This window comes from Bufo bufo, chromosome 7 (assembly GCF_905171765.1).
Source record: "Bufo bufo chromosome 7, aBufBuf1.1, whole genome shotgun sequence".
In the NCBI taxonomy this organism is placed as follows: domain Eukaryota; kingdom Metazoa; phylum Chordata; class Amphibia; order Anura; family Bufonidae; genus Bufo; species Bufo bufo.
In genome coordinates this window covers 219534541-219561149 of record NC_053395.1, presented here as the reverse complement: position 1 = coordinate 219561149, position 26609 = coordinate 219534541, and the positions used below count along the sequence as shown (strand labels likewise).

At 43.5% G+C, this 26609-nt stretch overlaps 1 protein-coding gene across 2 annotated transcripts in view; it reads right to left on the bottom strand.

Moving 5' to 3' along the window:
- Window positions 1-25452, bottom strand: part of SPEG (striated muscle enriched protein kinase) — a 236068-nt gene extending 210616 nt beyond the window's left edge. For both annotated transcript variants that reach the window (XM_040441587.1, XM_040441588.1), the window contains exon 1: window positions 24634-25452. In XM_040441587.1, the coding sequence (XP_040297521.1) occupies window positions 24634-25060 (427 nt within the window). In that variant the 5' untranslated portion in view covers window positions 25061-25452. The remainder of the gene's footprint in view (window positions 1-24633) is intronic.
- Window positions 25453-26609: the final 1157 nt, after the last annotated feature.

The window sequence follows — 26609 nt, the reverse complement described above, 5'->3', positions numbered from 1 at the left end:
GGCAGTATTATAGTAGTTATATTCTTGTACATAGGAGCAGTATTATAGTAGTTATATTCTTATACACAGGAGCAGTATTATAGTAGTTATATTCTTGTACATAGGAGCAGTATTATAGTAGTTATATTCTTGTACATAGGAGGCAGTATTATAGTAGTTATATTCTTATACATAGGAGCAGTATTATAGTAGTTATATTCTTGTACATAGGAGCAGTATTATAGTAGTTATATTCTTGTACATAGGAGCAGTATTATAGTAGTTATATTCTTGTACATAGGAGCAGTATTATAGTAGTTATATTCTTGTACATAGGAGCAGTATTATAGTAGTTATATTCTTGTACATAGGAGCAGTATTATAGTAGGTATATTCTTGTACATAGGAGCAGTATTATAGTAGTTATATTCTTGTACATAGGAGGCAGTATTATAGTAGTTATATTCTTGTACATAGGAGCAGTATTATAGTAGTTATATTCTTATACACAGGAGCAGTATTATAGTAGTTATATTCTTGTACATAGGAGCAGTATTATAGTAGTTATATTCTTGTACATAGGAGGCAGTATTATAGTAGTTATATTCTTGTACATAGGAGGCAGTATTATAGTAGTTATATTCTTGTACATAGGAGCAGTATTATAGTAGTTATATTCTTGTACATAGGAGCAGTATTATAGTAGTTATATTCTTGTACATAGGAGCAGTATTATAGTAGGTATATTCTTGTACATAGGAGCAGTATTATAGTAGTTATATTCTTGTACATAGGAGGCAGTATTATAGTAGTTATATTCTTGTACATAGGAGCAGTATTATAGTAGTTATATTCTTATACACAGGAGCAGTATTATAGTAGTTATATTCTTGTACATAGGAGCAGTATTATAGTAGTTATATTCTTGTACATAGGAGGCAGTATTATAGTAGTTATATTCTTGTACATAGGAGGCAGTATTATAGTAGTTATATTCTTGTACATAGGAGGCAGTATTATAGTAGTTATATTCTTGTACATAGGAGCAGTATTATAGTAGTTATATTCTTGTACATAGGAGCAGTATTATAGTAGTTATATTCTTGTACATAGGAGCAGTATTATAGTAGTTATATTCTTGTACATAGGAGCAGTATTATAGTAGGTATATTCTTGTACATAGGAGCAGTATTATAGTAGTTATATTCTTGTACATAGGAGGCAGTATTATAGTAGTTATATTCTTGTACATAGGAGCAGTATTATAGTAGTTATATTCTTATACACAGGAGCAGTATTATAGTAGTTATATTCTTGTACATAGGAGCAGTATTATAGTAGTTATATTCTTGTACATAGGAGGCAGTATTATAGTAGTTATATTCTTGTACATAGGAGGCAGTATTATAGTAGTTATATTCTTGTACATAGGAGCAGTATTATAGTAGTTATATTCTTGTACATAGGAGCAGTATTATAGTAGTTATATTCTTGTACATAGGAGCAGTATTATAGTAGGTATATTCTTGTACATAGGAGCAGTATTATAGTAGTTATATTCTTGTACATAGGAGGCAGTATTATAGTAGTTATATTCTTGTACATAGGAGCAGTATTATAGTAGTTATATTCTTATACACAGGAGCAGTATTATAGTAGTTATATTCTTGTACATAGGAGCAGTATTATAGTAGTTATATTCTTGTACATAGGAGGCAGTATTATAGTAGTTATATTCTTGTACATAGGAGGCAGTATTATAGTAGTTATATTCTTGTACATAGGAGGCAGTATTATAGTAGTTATATTCTTGTACATAGGAGCAGTATTATAGTAGTTATATTCTTATACACAGGAGCAGTATTATAGTAGTTATATTCTTGTACATAGGAGCAGTATTATAGTAGTTATATTCTTGTACATAGGAGCAGTATTATAGTAGTTATATTCTTGTACATAGGAGCAGTATTATAGTAGTTATATTCTTGTACATAGGAGCAGTATTATAGTAGTTATATTCTTGTACATAGGAGCAGTATTATAGTAGTTAAATTCTTGTACATAGGAGCAGTATTATAGTAGATATATTCTTGTATATAGGAGCAGTATTATAGTAGGTATATTCTTGTACATAGGAGCAGTATTATAGTAGTTAAATTCTTGTACATAGGAGGCAGTATTATAGTAGTTATATCCTTGTACATATGAGCAGTATTATAGTAGTTATATTCTTGTACATAGGAGGCAGTATTATAGTAGTTATATTTTTGTACATAGGAGCAGTATTATAGTAGTTATATTCTTGTACATAGGAGCAGTATTATAGTAGTTATATTCTTATACATAGGAGCAGTATTATAGTAGTTATATTCTTGTACATAGGAGCAGTATTATAGCAGTTATATTCTTGTACATAGGAGGCAGTATTATAGCAGTTATATTTTTGTACATAGGAGCAGTATTATAGTAGTTATATTCTTGTACATAGGAGGCAGTATTATAGTAGTTATATTCTTGTACATAGGAGCAGTATTATAGTAGTTATATTCTTGTACATAGGAGGCAGTATTATAGTAGATATATTCTTGTACATAGGAGGCAGTATTATAGTAGTTATATTCTTGTACATAGGAGCAGTATTATAGTAGTTATATTCTTGTACATAGGAGCAGTATTATAGCAGTTATATTTTTGTACATAGGTGACAGTATTATAAATTAACATGTACCTTTACACCCCCAGTGATTATAGGATCATAAATTAAGGGGCGATTGATTTTGATTGGTCGTTGACTATCTGGTGTTGTACCTCGTATTTCTTTATTATAAATTGCTCCTGCTGTATTTGGAGACTTCTCTTCGTACACTTAGTATGCTGTATCAGGTAGCTCATTGGTAAGATTGTCTGTTAGTCTCTTTGCTGATGAAGGAGACAGCTGTACATTGATCTAAATCTGTGTACAGGGACAGAGAGCAATGTGACGATCGTCTGTCTCGGGTCACTGGGAGATATTGCTGCATTGCATATATCACATACGGGCTGTATGCGCTCAGTGGATACACATGTGCTGTCAGTGCACATTACATGACATCCAATCAACAACATTGCATGTTCTCTGTCACTATTATGTCATATTACAATATAACTATAGTACAGTAATTCTTTTTATACATTTTTATATATTGTTATACAAAACAACATCATATATAGCATCAAAATGTTGGTATCCCTCAAGTGTTTCTATTTAATATAAAACCTTTTCCCTTGGGCAATTTTCACTCATGGACTTTTAGCGGGGGTCCCAGCATGATCAGTGGGGGTCCCATCGGTCCGATATTTATTACATATTGTGTGGATAGTTGATAAATGTAGTTTGTGAACCAACCCTTAAGGGCAAATTTACTCAGAGTAATGCTGGAACCCTTAGCTATACGGGGCCCTAGTACCTGAAGGGCCAAAAGGATCCCTTATCACATAAGAAGGCACCCATCATATAAACGATAGGTGAGTGATCCTGTAAGAGTTTTTCGTTGGGTTCAAGTTGCTGCATCATAAGCTTTTGCCCATACAACAACCCTATCAGTTTGGAATATGTAGGGTCACAGGGTGCTCCATGTGAATACCTCTAAGGTTCATACAGAATCCATGAGAAAAATTTGGGAGAGGTACAATATGTGCCCAATACGGCTGAAGCCCAGGATGAAAAGGGTGACAAAGTGGAGATGGAACAAGAATACAGAAGACCTAAGGTTTCCTTCATCACAGCCAAACAATTTCAACCCCTTTAGAAGGGGGCAGAAGGATGTTTACTAAGAGACAAGTGTGGATATCTGGGCTCCGAGCCTAAGCCCGAAGAACCCCCTAAACAAGCAGCAACAAGCTGGCAGCCTGCGCAAAACCCAAGAACTGACACGCGGTACAACATCAAACACGACGCGCAGGCGGCATCATCCCGCAGATCTAATCCGTCAGTGCCCGAGAGAAGAAAATGGCACTTTTAGGATTTCATAAGGTTCTCCTAGCATCGCTATAATTTAGCCTTTTTTTTAGATATTACTGACTGAGGATACAATAAGCATATCGGCAGGGCCCCATATCAGAGCCCATCCCCCACAATGCAGCACGGTTACATTATTTAAAGGGAATCAGCGACCAACAGGCAAACAGACAGCTGCTTGGTAGAAGGAATGCAATCTGCTGAGCTGTGAGCACCCAAAAGGGATCAGAGAACCAGACTGGCTGATAACAGCACCCTGCGCCAGGGAGATCGTATAAGTGTCGTCCAACATTGCAGAAATGGCACCACTCCTGACCACAGGTTGTATTTGGTACTGTAACCGAGCCTAATTCACTTCAAAGGCATTGAGCTGCAATAACAGTCACAACCCAGGAACAGGTGTGGCCTGCAATGGTTACTGTTACATTACTGTGTGCAATGTGCATTATCCCTGTACTGTGACATCACTGTGTTTATTATCCCTGTACTGTGACATCACTGTGTTTATTATCCCTGTACTGTGACATCACTGTGTGCATTATCCCTGTACTGTGACATCACTGTGTGCATTATCTCTGTACTGTGACATCACTGTGTTTATTATCTCTGTAGTGTGACATCACTGTGTTTATTATCCCTGTACTGTGACATCACTGTGTATATTATCCCTGTACTGTGACATCACTGTGTTTATTATCTCTGTACTGTGACATCACTGTGTGCATTATCCCTGTACAGTGACATCACTGTGTTTATTATCTCTGTACTGTGACATCACTGTGTGCATTATCTCTGTACTGTGACATCACTGTGTTTATTATCTCTGTACTGTGACATCACTGTGTTTATTATCTCTGTACTGTGACATCACTGTGTGCATTATCCCTGTACTGTGACATCACTGTATTTATTATCTCTGTACTGTGACATCACTATGTTTATTATCCCTGTACTGTGACATCACTGTGTTTATTATCTCTGTACTGTGACATCACTGTGTTTATTATCTCTGTACTGTGACATCACTGTGTGTATTATCTCTGTACTGTGACATCACTGTGTTTATTATCTCTGTACTGTGACATCACTGTGTTTATTATCTCTGTAATGTGACATCACTGTGTTTATTATCTCTGTACTGTGACATCACTGTGTTTATTATCTCTGTACTGTGACATCACTGTGTATATTATCCATGTACTGTGACATCACTGTGTTTATTATCTCTGTACTGTGACATCACTGTGTTATTATCCCTGTACTGTGACATCACTGTGTTTATTATCTCTGTACTGTGACATCACTGTGTTTATAATCTCTGTACTGTGACATCACTGTGTTTATTATCTCTGTACTGTGACATCACTGTGTTTATTATCCCTGAACTGTGACATCACTGTGTTTATTATCCCTGTACTGTGACATCACTGTGTTTATTATCCCTGTACTGTGACATCACTGTGTTTATTATCTCTGTAATGTGACATCACTGTTTATTATCCCTGTACTGTGACATCACTGTGTTTATTATCCCTGTACTGTGACATCACTGTGTTTATTATCCCTGTACTGTGACATCACTGTGTTTATTATCTCTGTACTGTGACATCGCTGTGTTTATTATCTCTGTACTGTGACATTGCTGTGTTTATTATCTCTGTACTGTGACATCACTGAGTTTATTGTCTCTGTACTGTGACATCACTGTGTGTATTATCTCTGTACTGTGACATCACTGTGTTTATTATCCCTGTACTGTGACATTGCTGTGTTTATTATCTCTGTACTGTGACATCACTGTGTTTATTATCTCTGTACTGTGACATCTCTGTGTTTATTATCCCTGTACTGTGACATCACTGTGTTTATTATCCCTGTACTGTGACATCACTGTGTTTATTATCTCTGTACTGTGACATCACTGTGTTTATTATCTCTGTACTGTGACATCACTGTGTTTATTATCCCTGTACTGTGACATCACTGTGTTTATTATCCCTGTACTGTGACATCACTGTGTTTATTATCTCTGTACTGTGACATCACTGTGTTTATTATCTCTGTACTGTGACATCACTGTGTTTATTATCCCTGTACTGTGACATCACTGTGTTTATTATCTCTGTACTGTGACATCACTGTGTTTATTATCTCTGTACTGTGACATCACTGTGTTTATTATCCCTGTACTGTGACATCACTGTGTTTATTATCTCTGTACTGTGACATCACTGTGTTTATTATCTCTGTACTTTGACATCACTGTGTTTATTATCTCTGTACTGTGACATCACTGTGTTTATTATCCCTGTACTGTGACATCGCTGTGTTTATTATCCTTGTACTGTGACATCACTGTGTTTATTATCCCTGTACTGTGACATCACTGTGTTATTATCTCTGTACTGTGACATCACTGTGTGCATTATCCCTGTACTGTGACATCACTGTGTTTATTATCCCTGTACTGTGACATCACTGTGTTATTATCTCTGTACTGTGACATCACTGTGTGCATTATCCCTGTACTGTGACATCACTGTGTTTATTATCCCTGTACTGTGACATCACTGTGTGCATTATCCTTGTACTGTGACTGTACTTGTGGAAATAAATGCCTGAAAACAGAAATAAAGAAGACGCCTTGCACTGGTGGATTCCAATAACATAAAAAATATATAAGTATACAACACAAAGGCTACATGTGTCAGTGACGGACCAACAATGAAATGCGTGCGATGTCATTGCTTTTATTAATTTCTGCCACTTTTTTCTCCGCTCTTCTATTCTCACACAAGAGGATAATGTAAGAGTCAACTTAGATGTAAAAAAAAGCCTTAAAGGGATTTTGCAGAAGTAAAACATATATTCCCCAGGATAAATTTTGGATTGTGTGGATCTATAATTTGGGACCCCTGTCAATCATTAGAAAGAAGTGGACCTGGTGCTCCCCATCATAGTGACTCCTCACCAGTAGATCAGCACCTTTTACCATATCACCGTTCACGTGAGTTTTATGATTTCTTTTTGTCCTAGTGAAGTGGTAACAGTTTTCAGGACTTTGAGCATCTGAGAAATTCTCACTTTGTGAAGATGTACTCTGTTTATACAGTCGTATTGATTCCATTTTATTTGCCTCCTTTGTTCTTCTAAAAAAAAAAAAAAAAAATCAATTCCTGGTGGAGACACGACCTCCGTGGTGAGGAGTAGGTGGAGCTGCCGTGTCCTCTGCTGCACTCAGGGTGGTTATCCCTAGATCCAGAATTTTCTTGACCCAATTCCGAGATCAAGGTTGTAACGGAGACGTTTTAGCGGTGGAAAACTGTGCTACAATCATTTATATACCATGTACTCTACAGGGCCGGACTGGCCATAGGGCAGACCGGGCATTTGCCCGGTGGGCCGGGCCACCTGGTGGGCCGGGCTGAACACAATCAGCTGGGCAGGAGTGGAGATGAGCACTTCCCAGTGGTGTAACTATCAGGGAAGCAGCTGCTTCGGGGCCCGAGAGCAGTCACTGTACTTCGTCACCCCGGACCCCTGTCAGAGCAGCTGACTTCTCCTGCACCACTTGCACTCTGTCACTGACCTGAGTCCTGACATCAGTGACATTGCTCCGCCTCTCCCCTCCTTAGTTCTTATGATGGACAGTGGTGACCAGCAACAGGACGGCCCGATGTGGGCGGAGCTATAATAGCCCCGCCCCCTTTTCTGCACGCGATTCCTGCAGCCTGAACTTTCCTGCCCACCATGCTGAACATCAGTTGGATTGTCACAACTGCACCAGTGATGTGAGTAGCAGGGGAACTGGGGTTATATTCAGCTTTCCCAGACTGTGCACATGTGACCTGCAGTACAGTAGGAAAGCTGGGTGAATTATATCATGAAATGTCATCCAGCTTCCCTGCTATCCTGCATGGCACAAGTGCAGAGGCATTAGTGGATGCGGGAGAGGCACAGCAGGAAAGCTGGGTGTCTATATATGTGTATTGTATATGTGTGCGTCCATGTATGTGGTGACTGTGTGCATAAATGCATCCATGTATGTGGAGAATGTGTGTATGAGTGCATCTATGTATATGGTGAGCGCATGTATGAGTGCGTCCATGTATGTGGAGACTGAGTCCATGTATGTGGAGAGTGCGTGTATGACTGCGAGAGTGCGTGTATGACTGCGTCCATGTATGTGGAGAGTGCGTGTATGACTGCGAGAGTGCGTGTATGACTGCGTCCATGTATGTGGAGAGTGCGTGTATGACTGCGAGAGTGCGTGTATGACTGCGTCCATGTATGTGGAGAGTGCGTGTATGACTGCGAGAGTGCGTGTATGACTGCGTCCATGTATGTGGAGAGTGCGTGTATGACTGCGAGAGTGCGTGTATGACTGCGTCCATGTATGTGGAGAGTGCGTGTATGACTGCGAGAGTGCGTGTATGACTGCGTACATGTATGTGGAGAGTGCGTGTATGACTGCGAGAGTGCGTGTATGACTGCGTCCATGTATGTGGAGAGTGCGTGTATGACTGCGAGAGTGCGTGTATGACTGCGTCCATGTATGTGGAGAGTGCGTGTATGACTGCGTCCATGTATGTGGAGAGTGCGTGTATGACTGCACTATGGGGGCATCTACTGGGGGCCCTGTATACTGGTACGCATTATAGGTGGGCACTATGGAGAAGTGGGGGACAAGAGCACTATGAGGGCATTATATAGGGGCATTTAATACTGGCACCCATTTTGATGCCACTATGGGGAAGGGAGGAAAGGAGCATTATGGGGGTATCTATGTGGGGCAGTCTATAGGGGCATTTTATAGTGCCACATTATGGAGGGCACTATGGGGACGGGGAAGGAGCACTATGGGGGCATCTTCTGGGGGGACTATATGGGAGTATTTTATACTGGCACAAATTATAAGGTCACTATGGGCACCTAAGCTCAACTGGGGGCACTAAGTGCTTTTTGTAGTGGCACACAGTACAGGTCATTAGAACACATGAGGGCACTCTGGGGACATTGGCTCTACTGGGGGCACTAAGAGGAGGCATTTCTTTTTTTACTGCCACACAACGGGGCATTTTTTGTACTGGTGCACATTATAAGGGGGGGTTCTACTGTCACACATTATAAAGAGAATTATTACTATCGGGGCATTATGGTGGGCTTTATTACAACTGGGGGACTATGGGAGCATTATTACTTGTGGGACACAATTACTGTTGGGGGCACTGTAGGAGCACTATTACTACTAAATGCACTCTGGCAAAGAAATAATTACTATAGTTGGGACTTTGGGAGCACCATTACTGTGGGGGCACCCTGGCACAGCATCAGTTTAGCACAGTTCTTTTTGCAGTAAAGTTTTGGGGAGCACAGCTTCTCAGTATTGGGGGTGCATGATGGGATGTTAATTGGAGAATGATGGAAAAGTAGGAAACTAAGATGTCTGTCAAACTCTGCAGAGACGTGAGATGGCTGAAAGAAATCATCATGGCGGTCTGGTCTGAATGGAGAAGATGAAGAAAGAGAACATCTACATCAGAGGAGACGTCACTGGATAGAAGAGGTATGGGGCGCTGTATTAGGCTACTTTCACATCTGCGATAGTGATCCTGGCGGCTGTTTCAGCTGAGAATTCACTGGATTCGGCACTGCTGGATGCAGACAGAATCCCCGCCAGCCCCAATAACTATAATGGGGTACGGCAGAGATCCGGCCACAATCTGGGAAAAATGCAGAGAATCAGCGGGACATAAACCGCTGCATGCTGTGCTTTGTGTCCAGTCCATTCCTTGCATTTTCTGCTGGATTAGGTGGCCGGATCGTACTGAGACCCCTAATGTCACCTGGGGACCCCCAAAGAAGCTTGTGTGTTGGCTGAAGCCTTCCTATCTTACTGGTGGCTGGCCCTGCCCCTCAATTGGGCTTCTGGTTTTGGCTCCGCCCCTAGACTGCAAGGGGGTGGGGCCTGTTGGGGGTCATGTGATTGGGCTGCTCAGTCAAAAATGCCCGGGCCTATTTTTTGTCCCAGTCCGGCCCTGGTACTCTATATATAAAAAATGAATGAAAGGTCATGTTCTTCCATTGCTAAGGGATTGATACCAAAAGGATAACGTATTTCTATTATGATCGGTTCTCCTTTGACTTCAATGCTATTTACCTGCCAAAGATAGATATGAGATAGATAGAAAAGCAGAAAAATGGCAGCACCAGAGTAGGAAAACAAAAGCACAATAGGTGCACGCCTAAGGGGACTAGACTATTGCCCAACAGATAAAACAGCAAAAAGGCAGCGCTCTAAAAATGTTTTAAAAAAAAAAAAAAAAGTTTATTCACCCATGTGGACACGCGACGTTTCGGCTCAACCTTAGAGCCTGTCTCAAGCTTAGGCTTGAGAAAGGATCTAAGGTTGAGCTGAAACGTCGTGTCACTGTGTCCACATGGGTGAATAAACTTTTTAAATTTTTTTCAACATTTTTAGAGCGCTGCCTTTTTGCTATTAGATAGGAGATAGATAGATATAGTCAGGTCCATAAATATTGGGACATCGACACAATTCTAACATTTTTGGCTCTATACACCACCACAATGGATTTGAAATGAAACAAGATGTGCTTTACCTGCAGACTGTCAGCTTTAATTTGAGGGGATTTACATCCAAATCAGGTGAACAGTGCAGGAATTACAACAGTTTGCATATGTGTCTCCCACTTGTTAAGGGACCAAAAGTAATGGGACAGAATAATAATCATAAATCAAAATTTCACTTTTTAATACTTGGTTGCAAATCCTTTGCAGTCAATTACAGCCTGAAGTCTGGAACGCATAGACATCACCAGACGCTGGGTCTCATCCCTGGTGATGCTCTGCCAGGCCTCTACTGCAACTGTCTTCAGTTCCTGCTTGTTCTTGGGGCATTTTCCCTTCAGTTTTGTCTTCAGCAAGTGAAATGCATGCTCAATCGGATTCAGGTCCGGGGATTGACTTGGCCATTGCAGAACATTCCACTTCTTTCCCTTAAAAAACTCTTGGGTTGCTTTTGCAGTATGCTTTGGGTCACTGTCCATCTGCACTGTGAAGCGCCGTCCAATGAGTTCTGAAGCATTTGGCTGAATATGAGCAGATAATATTGCCCGAAACACTTCAGAATTCATCCTGCTGCTTTTGTCAGCAGTCACATCATCAATAAATACAAGAGAACCAGTTCCATTGGCAGCCATACATGCCCACGCCATGACACTACCACCACCATGCTTCACTGATGAGGTGGTATGCTTAGGATCATGAGCAGTTCCTTTCCTTCTCCATACTCTTCTCTTCCCATCACTCTGGTACAAGTTGATCTTGGTCTCATCTGTCCATAGGATGTTGTTCCAGAACTGTGAAGGCTTTTTTAGATGTCGTTTGGCAAACTCTAATCTGACCTTCCTGTTTTTGAGGCTCACCAATGGTTTACATCTTGTGGTGAACCCTCTGTATTCATTCTGATGAAGTCTTCTCCTGATTGTTGACTTTGACACACATACACCTACCTCCTGGAGAGTGTTCTTGATCTGGCCAACTGTTGTGAAGGGTGTTTTCTTCACCAGGGAAAGAATTCTTCGGTCATCCACCACAGTTGTTTTCCGTGGTCTTCCGGGTCTTTTGGTGTTGCTGAGCTCACCGGTGCGTTCCTTCTTTTTAAGAATGTTCCAAACAGTTGTTTTGGCCAGGCCTAATGTTTTTGCTATCTCTCTGATGGGTTTATTGTGTTTTTTCAGCCTAATGATGGCTTGCTTCACTGATAGTGACAGCTCTTTGGATCTCATCTTGAGAGTTGACAGCAACAGATTCCAAATGCAAATAGCAGCCTGGAAATGAACTCTGGACCTTTTATCTGCTCATTGTAATTGGGATAATGAGGGAATAACACACACCGGCCATGGAACAGCCGAGAAGCCAATTGTCCCATTACTTTTGGTCCCTTTAGAAGTGGGAGGCACATATGCAAACTGTTGTAATTCCTGCACCGTTCACCTGATTTGGATGTAAATACCCTCAAATTACAGCTGACAGTCTGCAGGTAAAGCACATCTTGTTCGTTTCATTTCAAATCCATTGTGGTGGTGAATAGAGCCAAAAATGTTAGAATTGTGTCTATGTCCCAATATTTACGGACCTGACTGTAGATAGATAGATAGATAGATAGATAGATAGATAGATATGAGATAGATAAATAGATAGTGTAATGCTGCAGAACCCCAAGCAACCAGGCAAAGATCTAAACAAACGTGGATTTATTGAAAACACAGCAGTAAAGTCCAAGCCAGAAATCATACAGAAATAACGTAGTCCAAATAATAACCTCTGTGGGAAAACATCAGAGAAAAGCCAGACCAGGCTAAAGTTCATACAGAAGATTCCGTGAAACCAAATACCTAAGGCTAAGTTCACATGAACGTGTGTGATCCGAGGTCGTATTGCGGCCCGCAATACACGGCCACAGTTCCGTGTGCATTCCGCATCACGGATGCGGACCCATTCACTTCAATGGGTCCGCAAATCCGGAATCGCGGAACGGCTGCATGGGACGGGACCCCTCGGAAGCACTACGGAGTGCTTCCGTGGGGTTAAGTCCCGTACTTCCGTTCTGCAAAAAGATAGAACATGTCCTATCTTTTTGCGGAACGGGCGGATCGAGGACCCATTAAAGTGAATGGGTCCGCGATCCGATGCGGCTGACCTACGGCCGGCGATCGTGCATTCCGGATGAGACGGTGAAGTATCCAAGGTCCGATCCGAGGCCACACACGGTGCAACTGTAGAGCGGAGACGAGGTTTCCAGAGGCATTCACTAGATGGAGACACACAGAGTTCATGCATGGAACAAACTTAGTGAATCTGAACCAGCATACTCCCAGGTTGTAGAGACAACAGTGAGCACTGATCAGCCAGGAAGATCACCTTTTAAACACCTGCTGGCCAATCACAGAGTGCTGCTTGTCAGAACCTCATAGGTCATGCGATGATCCTACTCATTAGCACCTGTGCAGCAAATCCCTAATCAACTTTGAATTTGTGAACAGATGCTTTACCTGCCAGTGGCCGACGTAGCGCATAAGATGCACGCACACTCGGCCGCGCATTCCTTTGCGAATCACCCTTCGGGCGTGCACGCGGACGCCCAACAGACTCGGCACGGGATTGTGCCAGCATGGACGCCGGAACGGAACCCGCAGGAGACACCAGAGGCAGTACCGGCAATTCTACCTCAGAGATCCCCGCGGCCCTCCCCTCCGGCGCCCATTCGGACGCCCCACCGTATCTGCCCGCAAAGGAACCAAAACCGCAGACTCCCTTACAGATAGATAGATAGATAGATATGAGATAGATAGATAGATATGAGATAGATAGATAGATAGATAGATAGATAGATATGAGATAGACAGATATGAGATAGATAGATAGATAGATAGATAGATAGATAGATAGATAGATATGCAGAAGCCAACCAGGCTTCATACCAAACCACCGCACAACGGACCACGTCTACACCCTGCAAAGCCTCATCAAGAGCCATGTCCACAATACAAAGCATGGAAAGATCTATGCCTGCTTTGTGGACTTTAAGAAGGCCTTTGACTCAATGTGGCATCCGGGCCTATTCCTGAAACTTCTTGAAAGCGGAATAGGAGGAAAAACATATGATGTCATCAGAAGCTACTACACTGAGAACAGATGCAGCGTGAAGGTAATTGGGAGGAGAACGGCTTATTTCCGGCAGAGCCGAGGAGTCGGACAGGGCTGCAGCCTCAGTCCAACCCTGTTTAACATCTACATCAATGAGCTGGCGGCGGCTCTGGAGTCCTCCACAGCACCTGGTCTCACCCTCCATGACACCGAGGTGAAATTTCTCCTTTATGCAGATGATCTTCTGCTACTATCGCCAACTGAGAAAGGTCTCCAAGATAACCTGAAAATCCTGGAGAAGTTCAGTAACACGTGGGCACTGCCCATCAATCCAAAGAAAACCAACATCATGGTGTTCCAGAAAAGAAACCGAAAAGCAGCCGGGCGTCCTCCCTTCCTGCTAAACAACTGTCTAATTTCCGAAACCGACAGCTACACCGACCTGGGCCTAGAAATCAGCCAATCAGGGAGTTTCAAGAAAGCCATGGAAACACTGAAAGACAAGGCGAGCAAAACCTTCTATGCCATCAGAAGGCGTCTGTATCACCTTAAAGCACCAGTGACCGTCTGGCTTAAAATCCTTGACACCATCATCGCCCCAATCCTCCTGTATGGCAGCGAAATCTGGGGCCCAGACACATACCCAGACTGGGCAATGTGGGACTCTGGGCCAACAGAACTGTTCCACCTAGAACTCTGCAAACACCTTCTCCAGGTCCACAGGAGCACCTCAAACAGCGCCTGTCGAGCAGAACTGGGCAGATTCCCACTCTACTTTGCTGTACAGAAGAGGGCGCTATCATTCAGAGCCCATCTGCATACCATCACAAAGCCTTGCTACACCAAGAAGCCCCAGAAAAACAAAGCACCCTGCAACAAGTCACCCAAACCCAGCCTGCCCAAGCCACCAACCAATATAGCCTGACAAAGGGGCGAAATCCAGAGGATGATACACAAGTACAAAGAGGAGTATATCAGCGTCTGGAGGAACGACATCAGAACATCCCAGAAGCTGACAGTATACCAGAGCCTGCAGAGGGAGTACAAACTGGCCCCATATCTGGAGAAACTCCCCAATCCAAAAGACCGACAGATCCTGAGCCGGTACAGACTGAGTGCCCACAGTCTGCTCATTGAATCCGGGCGTCACCGACAGAGGTACATGCCCAGGGAGAGCAGACTGTGCCAGCAGTGCGACCAGGAGGCCGTGGAGGATGAGGCTCATTTCCTGCTGCGGTGCCCCAAATACTTAGCAGTGAGGGAGACTCACTTCAGGAGACTGTCTGATCTCTGCCCAGACTTCACCTCCATGGAGGAGGAAGAGAGACTCTCCATACTGCTGGGGGAAGAGGAGAACACAGCGGCCATAGCAGCACAATATATTACTGCCTGCCATAGACTGAGAGGAGCCTGATATACCATGGACTCCTATACCCTGACCCTGTATATGTCCCCATCCCCCAACCCTACCCAATTATTTCCCACTTGCTTTGGCAATGCTAAAATGTATTTAGTCCTGCCAATAAAGCTGATTTGATTTGATATGAGATAGATAGACAGATAGATAGATAGATAGATAGATAGATAGATAGATAGATAGGAGATAGATAGATAGATAGATAGATAGATAGATAGGAGATAGATAGATAGATAGATAGATAGATAGATAGATAGATAGATAGATATGGGATAGATAGATAGATAGATAGATAGATAGATAGATAATAGATAGATAATAGATAGATAGATAGATAGATAGATAGATAGATAGATAGATAGATAGATAGATAGATAGATAGATAATAGATAGATAGATAACAGCAGCACAGTGAGAGTTATTGTTGGGTGCAATCCCTCTTGGAGTATAGGCAAAAATCCACTAGTCGATAGAAGACAAATGATTTCCCAGGGGACTGGGGAAATAAATGAGTCCACCACCCTTTTACTGAATCTGAAGTGCTGCCTCATAGATAGAATAGATAATTATTTCTTCAGACATGATTGACTTACTGTGGACAAACATCCAACTTCTCACATCAATCTATCTATAACAGTAATTCTTGTGACTATCAGCCATGTATTGAATATTAATGTGTCCTATATTATATGTTATGACCCATGAACATTGGACCCGTCTCATCTCCAGTAAACAGAAAGAGAAGCTTTAAACCTGATACATCAATGTGACATGATGGACGCTGGAGAGATGGGGTGAATCAGAGGGCAGAAAATGGGTCAGTTCTACAGAGTAACCAAGAGGCTCCCTGTGCAGAAGAATCGCTCTATGAAGTCATCTATCAGTCAGGACGTTCTACCTCCCAGGGCTGTTTTTTGTGTAACAGGTGAATGACCCTTTTCAGGCTGATGAGTTGGACCTGCAGCCGGCAGCTCATAATAAAACATTCTGCAAATCTGTGACATTATCTGTATTCCTATCCCTCAAAATTTAAGGAGAAGGAGATATCAAATTCCACTTTAAGCTTCCTGGGGTTTAGTACAGTAGATCTGCTTTCCGGCTTTAGATCTCTAGAAGTATCTTTCCTTCTACAGACAGAAACAGTGGACTATAATATTGCTAGTTTTGGTGGTCGCCCAGGGCCCAAGGCCCAAATAAATTATGCAAATTGCTTGCAGTCTTTGTGTGGTTTTTGCGGCAAATCAAGGATAAAAACTTTGACAAAGCTGTCCTGTGCAAAAATCATCAGGACTGACAGCAGGGAAAAGCAGTTAACAGGCACGCTACCATAGGGTGACCACATTTCCTAACTGCCATTCAGGGACACTTAGGCTGGGTTCACACGGGTGTTGCGGGAAAATGTGCGTTGCGGGAACACCCACGATTTTTCCGCGCGAGTACAAAACATTGTAATGCGTTTTGCACTCGCGTGAGAAAAATCGTGCATGTTTGGTACCCAAACCCGAACTTCTTCACAGAAGTTCGGGCTTGGGATCGGTGTTCTGTAGATTGTATTATTTCCCCTTATAACATAGTTATAAGGGAAAATAATAGCATTCTGAATACAGAATGCATAGTAAACTAGCGCTGGAGGGGTTAAAAATAAATAAATAATAATTTAACTCACCTTAGTCCACTTGATCGCGCAGCCGGCATCTCCTTCTGTCTCCTTTGCTGAACAGGACCTGTGGTGAGCATTCATTACAGGTCAAGGACCTTTGGTGACGTCACTCCGGTCATCACATGATCCATCACCATGGTAAAAGATCATGTGATGACCGGAGTGATGTCACCAAAGGTCCTTTACCTGTAATTAATGCTCACCACAGGTCCTGTTCAGCAAAGGAGACAGAAGGAGATGCCGGCTGCGCGATCAAGTGGATTAAGGTGAGTTAAATTATTTTTTTATTTTTTTTAACCCCTCCAGCGCTAGTTTACTATGCATTCTGTATTCAGAATGCTATTATTTTCCCTTATAACCATGTTATAAGGGAAAATAATAATGATCGGGTCTCCATCCCCATCGTCTCCTAGCAACCGTGCGTGAAAATCGCACCGCATCCGCACTTGCTTGCGGATGCTTGTGATTTTCACGCAACCCCATTCACTTCTATAGGGCCTGCGTTGTGTGAAAAACGCAGACTATAGAGCATGCTGCGATATTCACGCAACGCATAAGTTATGCGTGAAAATCACCGCTCATGTGAACAGCCCCATAGAAGTGAATGGGTCGGTATTCAGTGCGGGTGCAATGCGTTCAACTCACGCATCACATCCGCGCGGAATACTCGCCCGTGTGAAAGGGACCTTACTTTCACAAGTGCATTTCGTCATACTTGAGACTGGCAAAAACAAGTTGCATTAAAGAACAGTTTTTTTAATTAGCCCCCCTTATGTGCCAGTAGCCCCCCTTATGTGCCAGTAGCCCAACTTATGTGCCAGTAGTCCACCTTATGTGCAAGTAGCCCCCCTTATGTCTGTGCCAGTAGCCCCCCTTATGTGCCAGCAGCCCCCCTTATGTGCCAGTAGTCCACCTTATGTGCCAGCAGTCCACCTTATGTGCAAGTAGCCCCTATCATGTGCCAGTAGTCCCCCCTTATGTACCAGTAGTCCCCCCTTATGTACCAGTAGTCCCCCCTTATGTACCAGTAGTCCCCCCTTATGTACCAGTAGTCCCCCCTTATGTACCAGTAGTCCCCCCTTATGTGCCAGTAGCCCCCCTTATGTGCCAGTAGCCCCCCTTATGTCTGTGCCAGTAGCCCCCCTTATGTGCCAGTATTGTAATTTGTACATATATATAAAAAAAACAAACTTATACTTGCCTCCTCCAGGATGCGATGCAGGCCTCTTCTGGCCTGTGTTCCTCGCTTGCTCAGACGGCGCAATGACGTTATCGCGCCGCCTGCACTGGCCTCTGATAGGCTGCCAGCACTAGGCCGGCAGCCTATCAGAGGAACAGGGAGGGGACACACCCCTCCCTCCCCTGCCGGCTGCCGCAGCACAGACATTTGTATCGCCGTCCTGAGGACGGCGATACAGATGACTATAGAGATGAGTGAGCGCTTCCACAATGGAAGCGCAGCGCTCATCTCCTGCTGTGCCCTGCCGGTGCCCTCCTTCTGACAGCGCCCCGGGCGGCCACCCGGCCCGCCCGGTCCAAGAAACAGCCCTGGTCACAGCAGCGGTCGGCGGCTCAGGTCATTCCGGGACACTGCATTGTCCCGGAATGAGGGTGACCAGGACCCGGGACAGACTTTCCAAATGCAGGACTGTCCCGGGCGATCCGGGACACGTGGTCATCCTACTCTACCATCTGGGACTGGGACCGCATCAAGACATGTAGGGTATGTTATTAAAGTGCTGAACCAAAGAATCAAAGTGCTAAAGTGTTAAATCTTGATGCAGTCCCAGGTGGTAGAGTGCCTGTCAACTTATTTTATATTCCATTATTAAAAGAGTTAAAGGGTAAACCTATAACAGTGCACCTGAGTCCGTATATTACGACGGGAGAGCCACTATAACAGTTTCTATATATTTAGGACTGGCAAAAGGACCTGCACTTGGTCACATGACCCCTGAAGGTCCTCAGGTTAGAGGGGGGAAGGAAAGTGTGAGCTGTGTACAGAAAGTCTGGTCTGGGGCCTGTATGAATTTAGGGGGGGGGGGTCTGGTATAGGGTCTGCATTTAGGGAGTTTGGGGGTCTGAGTTTATTTATGTGGTCTCCCCTGTGTCTGTATTTAGGCAATCTGAATTTTTACAGGATCTAATCTGGGTCTGTATTTAGGGGTCGGGGGTCTGTATTAGTATAGGACAGAATGGCAGAAACTATAATGGAAACATCGACAGATCTCAATGGGGTCAATCTGCACTGCAGATGGGAACCTAGACTTATACAGTAGATCTGGAATGGGGGGACACCCAGTAAGGTATTTGAAAAAAAGTTTTCTAAACCAGACACCCCATATAAAGAACATCATGGAAAATAATAGCTATTGTCAGGGACAAATGATCAAAACCAAAGACCTTGTGTAAAATGTAGGGACAGCTGTTGGTTAGGAATCCACAGGTGGTTGGAGGCATTCATGTGCAGCTTTGCTTCTGAATCCCCCATGTTTGGGTGGAGAGATCTCAGTCCACGTCCTCAGAGAATAAACACAAGATCTAAATAAAGATCCCGGCTTGTTGTCCAGTGCGGCCGACACGAAACCTGCCAGGAAAGTCATGCCTTGGCCGTCTGCCCGGCCCCTGTGCCCTCTATCTACCACGGCCCGGCTTCATACATGACTGCGGGTTATTAGACAAGAGGAGGAACGTTTTTGGAACTAAACATTCAGTTTTGACCTTGTCTGGTTAATCAGTAATGAATTGCACCCAGCTGCTGCCATATGATCAAGATGATAACAAACCGAACGTAGGATTTCATGAAATGCATTAGAGGTGATATGCAGGGCAGCGAAACGTATGTTTAGTGCCCCGGAGCAAGAGTACTTTGGTCTATGGACGTTTGTAGACATTTGTCCCTATGGCTACTACGCAAAGCCATCAACTCACTACTTTATTTCACTTTGAATGCACTTCTACAGTTTTATATTGTTAAACTGCATTTTGTATGTTTATTGTAATATATCATGTTCATTTTCACTATTACACTATAGATGCACTGCACTGTGGAAAGGGTTAATGCACAGCCAATACTGAGAGACCTTGGGACTTTCCACCTGTGCACTGAGAAGTTAGAAATCTTCCACAGTTACTATCAGGAACTATGCAAAGGAGAGCAGTTAGAGCACCTAGGGACCAGTGTTTAGTAGGAGAGACTCTGCCAGACTGGACAGGTAACCAGAAGAAGACTCTGAAGGGGGGGATACTCTGCCACCGACCCTGGATCACCAGCCCTTTGATGACTGAGTAGCAGATCCTGGACCAGCTCATTGGCCAGGGAACCAGCCTTCTGAGAGAGAGGGAGAGCTAGCTCAGGCTTCTCCTTAGCATAGGACCTTCTGTTACCAGAGGGGAGACTGAGAAGCCAGCTCAGTGCACTGCCTGTATTGCTTTGCACTTGAGTTCCTCCAGTAAAGCAGCGCACCGTTTACTGCAGACCCGGACTCTCTGGACTTATTTGGGTTCATCATGTCTTACCATCCCCTGATGTCTCAGGGACCCAGCGTAGCATCGGGACCACCCCAAACCCCTGCATGTGCCCCATTCTAGACCAACACAACATTTGTTGATATGCACCATCTGCCGTGCAAATCGGTCATATGGCACCAGTGGGATAGCTACATGAGGGATAAGGGGCACTAGTAAAAATATTTTTCTAATGGGGCAGATCTGCAACCAAGTATATCAGGGGTAACACCAGGGTCAGACTCCCCTCCTCCACACCGATCACGTACTGTGCCATTTAATATAGCCATATGGTGCACAAATAGAGGCGCCATATTGTGCTAAAGACCTTACCAGATAAAACCCTGTGGAGCTGGTCCATTTGGATGATGCCAAAATAATACTACATATAATACTACATATAATATAATACTTGTATAATATAACAATACCATAGTGTCCATGTGCCTACAAAGCAGTGCCACATAGTATACAAATAGCAGTGCCCAACATAACTGTGCCAGAGTTCCTTATCTACACAGTAGTGCCATATGGTGAACAACGCGCTAGAGAGACCAACATTATACACTGATCCATAAGCCGTGGGTAAAGCTGCGTCACGGTGCTCTAACCTTACAGGGGTAGGGTAGGACTTTAATATTGATGGCCTCTCCTTAGGATATCAGGCAGAGATCTGACTCCTGAGACCCCCGCTGATCAGCTGTTTGCACGGCTCTGGAGCTACCGCAGCGCCAAACACAATGGCTAGAGATGGCGAAGCATTGAACAATTCGACAAATTTTACCAAAAAAATTTACTTTGTGACAAATTACTTTGTCGTGAAGTGCAATTCTTTGTAAATAGTGGGTGCAATGATAGCGGTGATTGCGCTGCCCCCCCCCCCCCCCCCCGTCATAGTACCGCTTAGATGCCGCGTTTATAACTGATCGCGACATCTGATCGCACTATTACAGTGTAACATTTTTTTAAAATGAATAAAATCATACTCACCTCCTCGATTTGATCACGAAGAGCCGGCCGCTGCCATCTTGATTGAAGATCTAGCGAGAAATCTCCTGCGGCGTGGTGACGTTATACATCACCGTACACGGGATTTCATCCCAGATCTTCAATCAAGATCGCGGCGGCTGGCTCTTTGCACTCAAATGGATGACGTAAGTATATATATATATATATATATATATTATTATTATTATTTTTTTATTTATTTATTTTTTTTTTATTTTTTTTACCGCCATTCAGGGAAAATTGATTCGCTACCACGAAGCACGAGGAAATTCAGCGTCGCAGCGAATCGAATTTTCCCTGAAATTCCAATTGAATTCCACTTTGTGGAGTTCCATTCCCCCAACTCTAACAATGGCCATGACAGTGACACTTGACGGAGATGCGCTAGTTCTGGCACAATGCATGGGAATTGTACCCCAAAGAAATGGATATTGATAACCTATCCCAAGCAAACGTCATCAATATTAAAGTCATGGACAGTTCCCTCCATACTGGGTGCTCCCAATGGAATATACATTTATAATACTGGCGTCATTATGTGCAGCCCTAAGGCGACTGCTACATCTGCATCCATTATGGCTATATAGCTGCCTCTATATACTCTAAAAGGAGCTTTCCGAAAAGTAGACCCTTTCTTCCATGTCAGTGATGGAGACCCACCAATACCTTCAAGGAGTGACCAAAGTATTCGGCAGTGTGCTTTAAATATCTGCTATCCAGCCACAGTAAATGGGAGAGGGGCAGGAGGGGGATGCAGCTGCAGTTTTCTCTCTGTGTCTGTGAGACTGCATGCCATGAAATAGGTGGAGGAACAGCAAGGGGGGGGGGGGACATCTGATTGGCTCAGAGCAATGATTTATTTTCTGTGCCCCAGAGCACCCAAACCCCTGAGATTTGCAAGACTGACTTAAAGGGGTTGTCCATCTTTATGGCCTTTTTTTTTTAACAGACCCTGGAAAAACTTATACTCACCTGCTCCAGGCTGCCCCTATTTCGCGTTCCTGCCTCCCATCATCGGTCTTCCAGATCCGGTGCAGTAAAACTTGATTTGCTGCAGCCAATGACTGGCCTCTGTGGTGACAAGCCCCCCAAGCAACACGTGACCTAGCAGTGACATGCCACTTGGGGGAAACTTCACCACTGAGGCCAGTCATTGGCTGCAGCAACCTATGTGACTTGCATCCATCTGGAAGTATACAGGATGGGGACAGGAAGACCGCCAAACGGAACCAAGGAGCCAAACCAGGACGATGAGGAGCGGTTTTTCAAAAAAGTACAACATACTGCGGCGGTCTGTATGAAAAACAGTCCAAAAAGCTAGACAACCCCTTTAAGGGTCAAGTCTCACACCGCTGAAATCATCCGGGGCAAGACGGATATTATAGACGTGTTCACACAAGCCTTTATCACATCACATCAGAGCCCGGCTGTAAATCTTTAAGGTTAAGGCAAGACGTGGCCTGAATACAGAACTTCCCGAACTTTAACGTCATGGAGCATTTTGCAAACACAGTGGAATAAGATGGAAAATCAACTGAGCTCCAAGACTCGTGACTCACAGCCATGGAGGCCGCCATATTGGAGACGAAACCAAATATGCTGCTTCATGATCTACTGCATGTGTTATCTCTGCAGGATGACCCCCCCTCCCGCTATCACTTACTGTTCTTCTATAATTTATGCCCACATAATACCGCTATATAGTCCCAAATAATATGCATTCTCCAAATAGTACTTCATTAAAAAGCTAGTCCTCACATAATAAGTCAATAGAATTCCCAACTAATCGCATCGTACAGCACCAAATAGTACTGGGTGGTTGGATTATGTTTCGTGACAGGGGCTGTCTGTCTGTATATATCCATCCATGCATCCAGGGGGCATAATCATAATTCATAGGCTCCCATAGTAAAATAAGATAGGGCCCCACCACCTAGTGTAAGAAAATTAAAACAGCAGAATAAGTTGCAAAAATTATAGGTATTTATAATAGCACCAAATATCCGAAAACCCACATTACAATAAATAGCCGCCATATTGTTATTCCACACAAAAGGTACAATGTTCTTGCACATGATTAGGTCATCTCTACCTGTGGGCCCCATAGCAAGTGCTATGGCTACTATGGCTATAGTTACACCTATCTATCTATCTATCTATCTATCTCATATCTATCTATCTATCTATCTATCTATCTATCTCTATATCTATCTATCTATCTATCTATCTATCTATCTCATATTTATCTCCTATCTATCTATCTCATATATCTATCTATCTCATATCTATTTTCTATCTATCCCATATACAGGTGAAACTCGAAAAATTAGAATATTGTGCAAAAGTCCATTTATTTCAGTAATGCAAATTAAAAGGAATTGTATTAATGCAACTTAAAATTAGAATTTTGAGAAAAGGTTCAATATTCTAGGCTCAAAGTGTCACCCACTAGTCCGCTAATTAATCCATATCCCCTGAGCAAAGAGGACCTGAGATTGTGACTTTGGGGTTTCATAAGTTGTAAGCCTTAATCATCCAAATTATAACAAATAAAGGCTTGAAATCTCTCGCTTTGCCTGTAATGAGTCTCATATGTTAGTTTCACCTTTTAAGTTGCATTACTGAAATAAATGAACTTTGCACAATATTCTAATTTTTCAAGTTTCACCTGTATATATCTCGTATCTATCTATCTACCAGTATTTATCTATCTCGTATCTATCTCAGTAAAATACAAGGACTACGCACTAAGATTATTATTTCTCGTAATTACTGAACCACATAAACCCGGAGGGGGATGATTGATGCCATGTTGGCTATTTTTAGGTTCTGTCCCAGCAAACCTGCCCTTTTCCTCTTTAAATATCACATTGCATTGAAAGCCATGGAGGGGGATGTTCGCGGTAACTGCTGTCCTCTAACATGTTGTATTCATTAAAAGGGAAGGAGTCTGCGAGGAGAGCTTGGTGGTCCCCTGGTCGGCCGGAGGACCGATCGCGTAAATGCAAGACGTAAATCAAGTGTCACCAGGAAGTTTTGTTGGCATAGTTCCTTCCCAAACTTTGCACCCTCTCACCGCCACATGGACACGGCGCGTTATTTTTATGTTTTCCATATGAAAAGTTTCAATGATAGATACAAATGAAGTAAATAAAAGAACATTAATGAGCACATAAATTCTGTTTTTGAGAAAGCTGGATGACTGGCAATATGGCTGCTAAGAGATCTTTCCAATAACTATTCAGATTGTGTAGAAATTCCTCGTGCCATCCCCTGAGGGATCTCAAATGGTAGCCATATTGCTTGTCAGCTAACTTTTCCAGAAGCAGATAGCAGAAGAGAATGCTTTATATTTTTAGGGTCTTGTCCCTTTAAATAATTGACAATCATCGTTACCTTCTAAATCAATGATGGCAAGAACCGCTCTTGTGATGGCCTCTCCCAGAGGATTTAGAGCAACACAGGTGTAAACCCCGGCGTCTTCTATCTTGCTGTCCCTAATACACAATGTCCCGTATTCCTCTGCTCCCGGATCCAGGGGCTCCTTATTTTTGTACCAGCTTAGACTTGGCACCGGTACCCCTTCCACCGCCACCTTCAGGCTGATGTCACAGCCCGTCCCTATTGCAGCGTTTTTGAGCTTGCGGACAATCTGCGGAGGGCATGGCTTGGACTGCTCTTGGTCAGACATCAGTTTTGGCCTCTTGGGGGTCACAGTCGGACTTGGTGGAGCAGCCAGTGTCTTGGTGAAGGTCCTGCCGCGGGTGACTGGTGCCCCTTCCTCAGTTTTGTTTACGTTCTTCTTCACCTGGGCACGGTGCATGGTGAATACGGAGGCAGGGTCTTATTCCAGGTATTGGGAGGGGAGAAGAAAGGTTGTAGGAAATTCCAATTTTTGCTCCAGGAATCCAAAGTTCGTCAATGGTTGGAAGAACCAACTTAGCAAAATGCAAACCAATAGGAAAGATAAAGAGAGAGAATGTGAGGAGGGGGCACCAGCCCCAGGGTATAAGGGTGACAGATGACGTCTGCCCGTATCATACAATCAATCTCTTGCTGGTGGTCTGCACAATTCATGGGTGGGAGAGTCTCCACCGTTCTCCAGTATCGGTGCACTTCCTAGGCTGGGGCCTATGGTGGTAGAAGACCTTGCACATGCCCCTAGGTCTGAGCCCCCTCTTCTTCTCTCTCTTCTCCTCAGCCTGCGATCTGCAAAAGAGACCCTGCAGACCTGCTGAACATAGAAATGAGACCCCCCCAGCCACCCCTCCCTCACTATTCCAAAAGTGGCACTGACAGCTGCCTCTCCTCCTGATATGTGACATAACTTGGCTGAAGCCTTTCACCCCCCCCTACTCTTCTTCTTCTTCCTCCCTCCTCTGTCCTCTGCCCCCCTCCCCAAACCCTATCTCTCTCTCATCTCCTTGTGCAAAGAATAGAAACTAGGCAGGAACTTGCCATATTCAGCTGACAGGGGCCGCACACGTGGGGCAGGAGCAGGTGGCAGTGTAAAGAATGGATTTACATTAGGAAATCGATAACGACCATTTCAAAGGGAAACGGAACATGCCGGGAATTTTTTTATGGGGTCCACATACAGCTAGAGTGATAAATCTCCTATCCCAAGGGGCGTTGATAGGGGTGGGCCGGCTGGGCATTTTCCCTGGGTATCAGGAGGGGAACATATATGGTCCCTTTGATCTACTGATCAGTTGAGGTCTCGGGGGCATGTGTAATTAGCGGATTTTGCAGAAAATGTCACCCTTTGCAACATAAAAAGCGAGCGCTTGATGTGATAAATCTGCTGCATGTGAATGGGGATCTAAAAAAGCCTATCCACACCTATTGCACTGTGACAAGTCCAGACCGGAAATCAACAATTGATCCATCACCATCGCTATACATATTAGACTAAAGTCGATCGATGGTCTAACGTGTTAGAGGGTGTCCTGACTGTAGGAGATGTCAGGGGGAAGATTTCGGTCCGTCAGATTCCAACATGCCCAATCCTTTTCATCTCAGGGATGATAAGCTTTCACCATAGGTGTGTAGCAGGGGCTTATTGGGTTGAGAGGATAGCCTGTCTGTAGGGTATGAGGAGCAGAAATATGGCCTTGCCTCAATGACGCTGGATGTGGCCTTCGTAGATCAGTATTTTCTGGTACCTATAAAATTGCCTTTATTTTATGGGGCTGACAACAAGCTTCTGAAAAAAAACCAAAAAAAAAAACATGTTGGGGAATCTATTACAAGAGTTAATAGAGGGGTCCTCTGCTCAGGATCATCGTTCGGCCAGGTTGAAAGAGGTTATAAAAAGAGAGTCTCTAGCTCTGGAGGACCCGTCCTGCCCTGCATTACATGAATGGACGCTG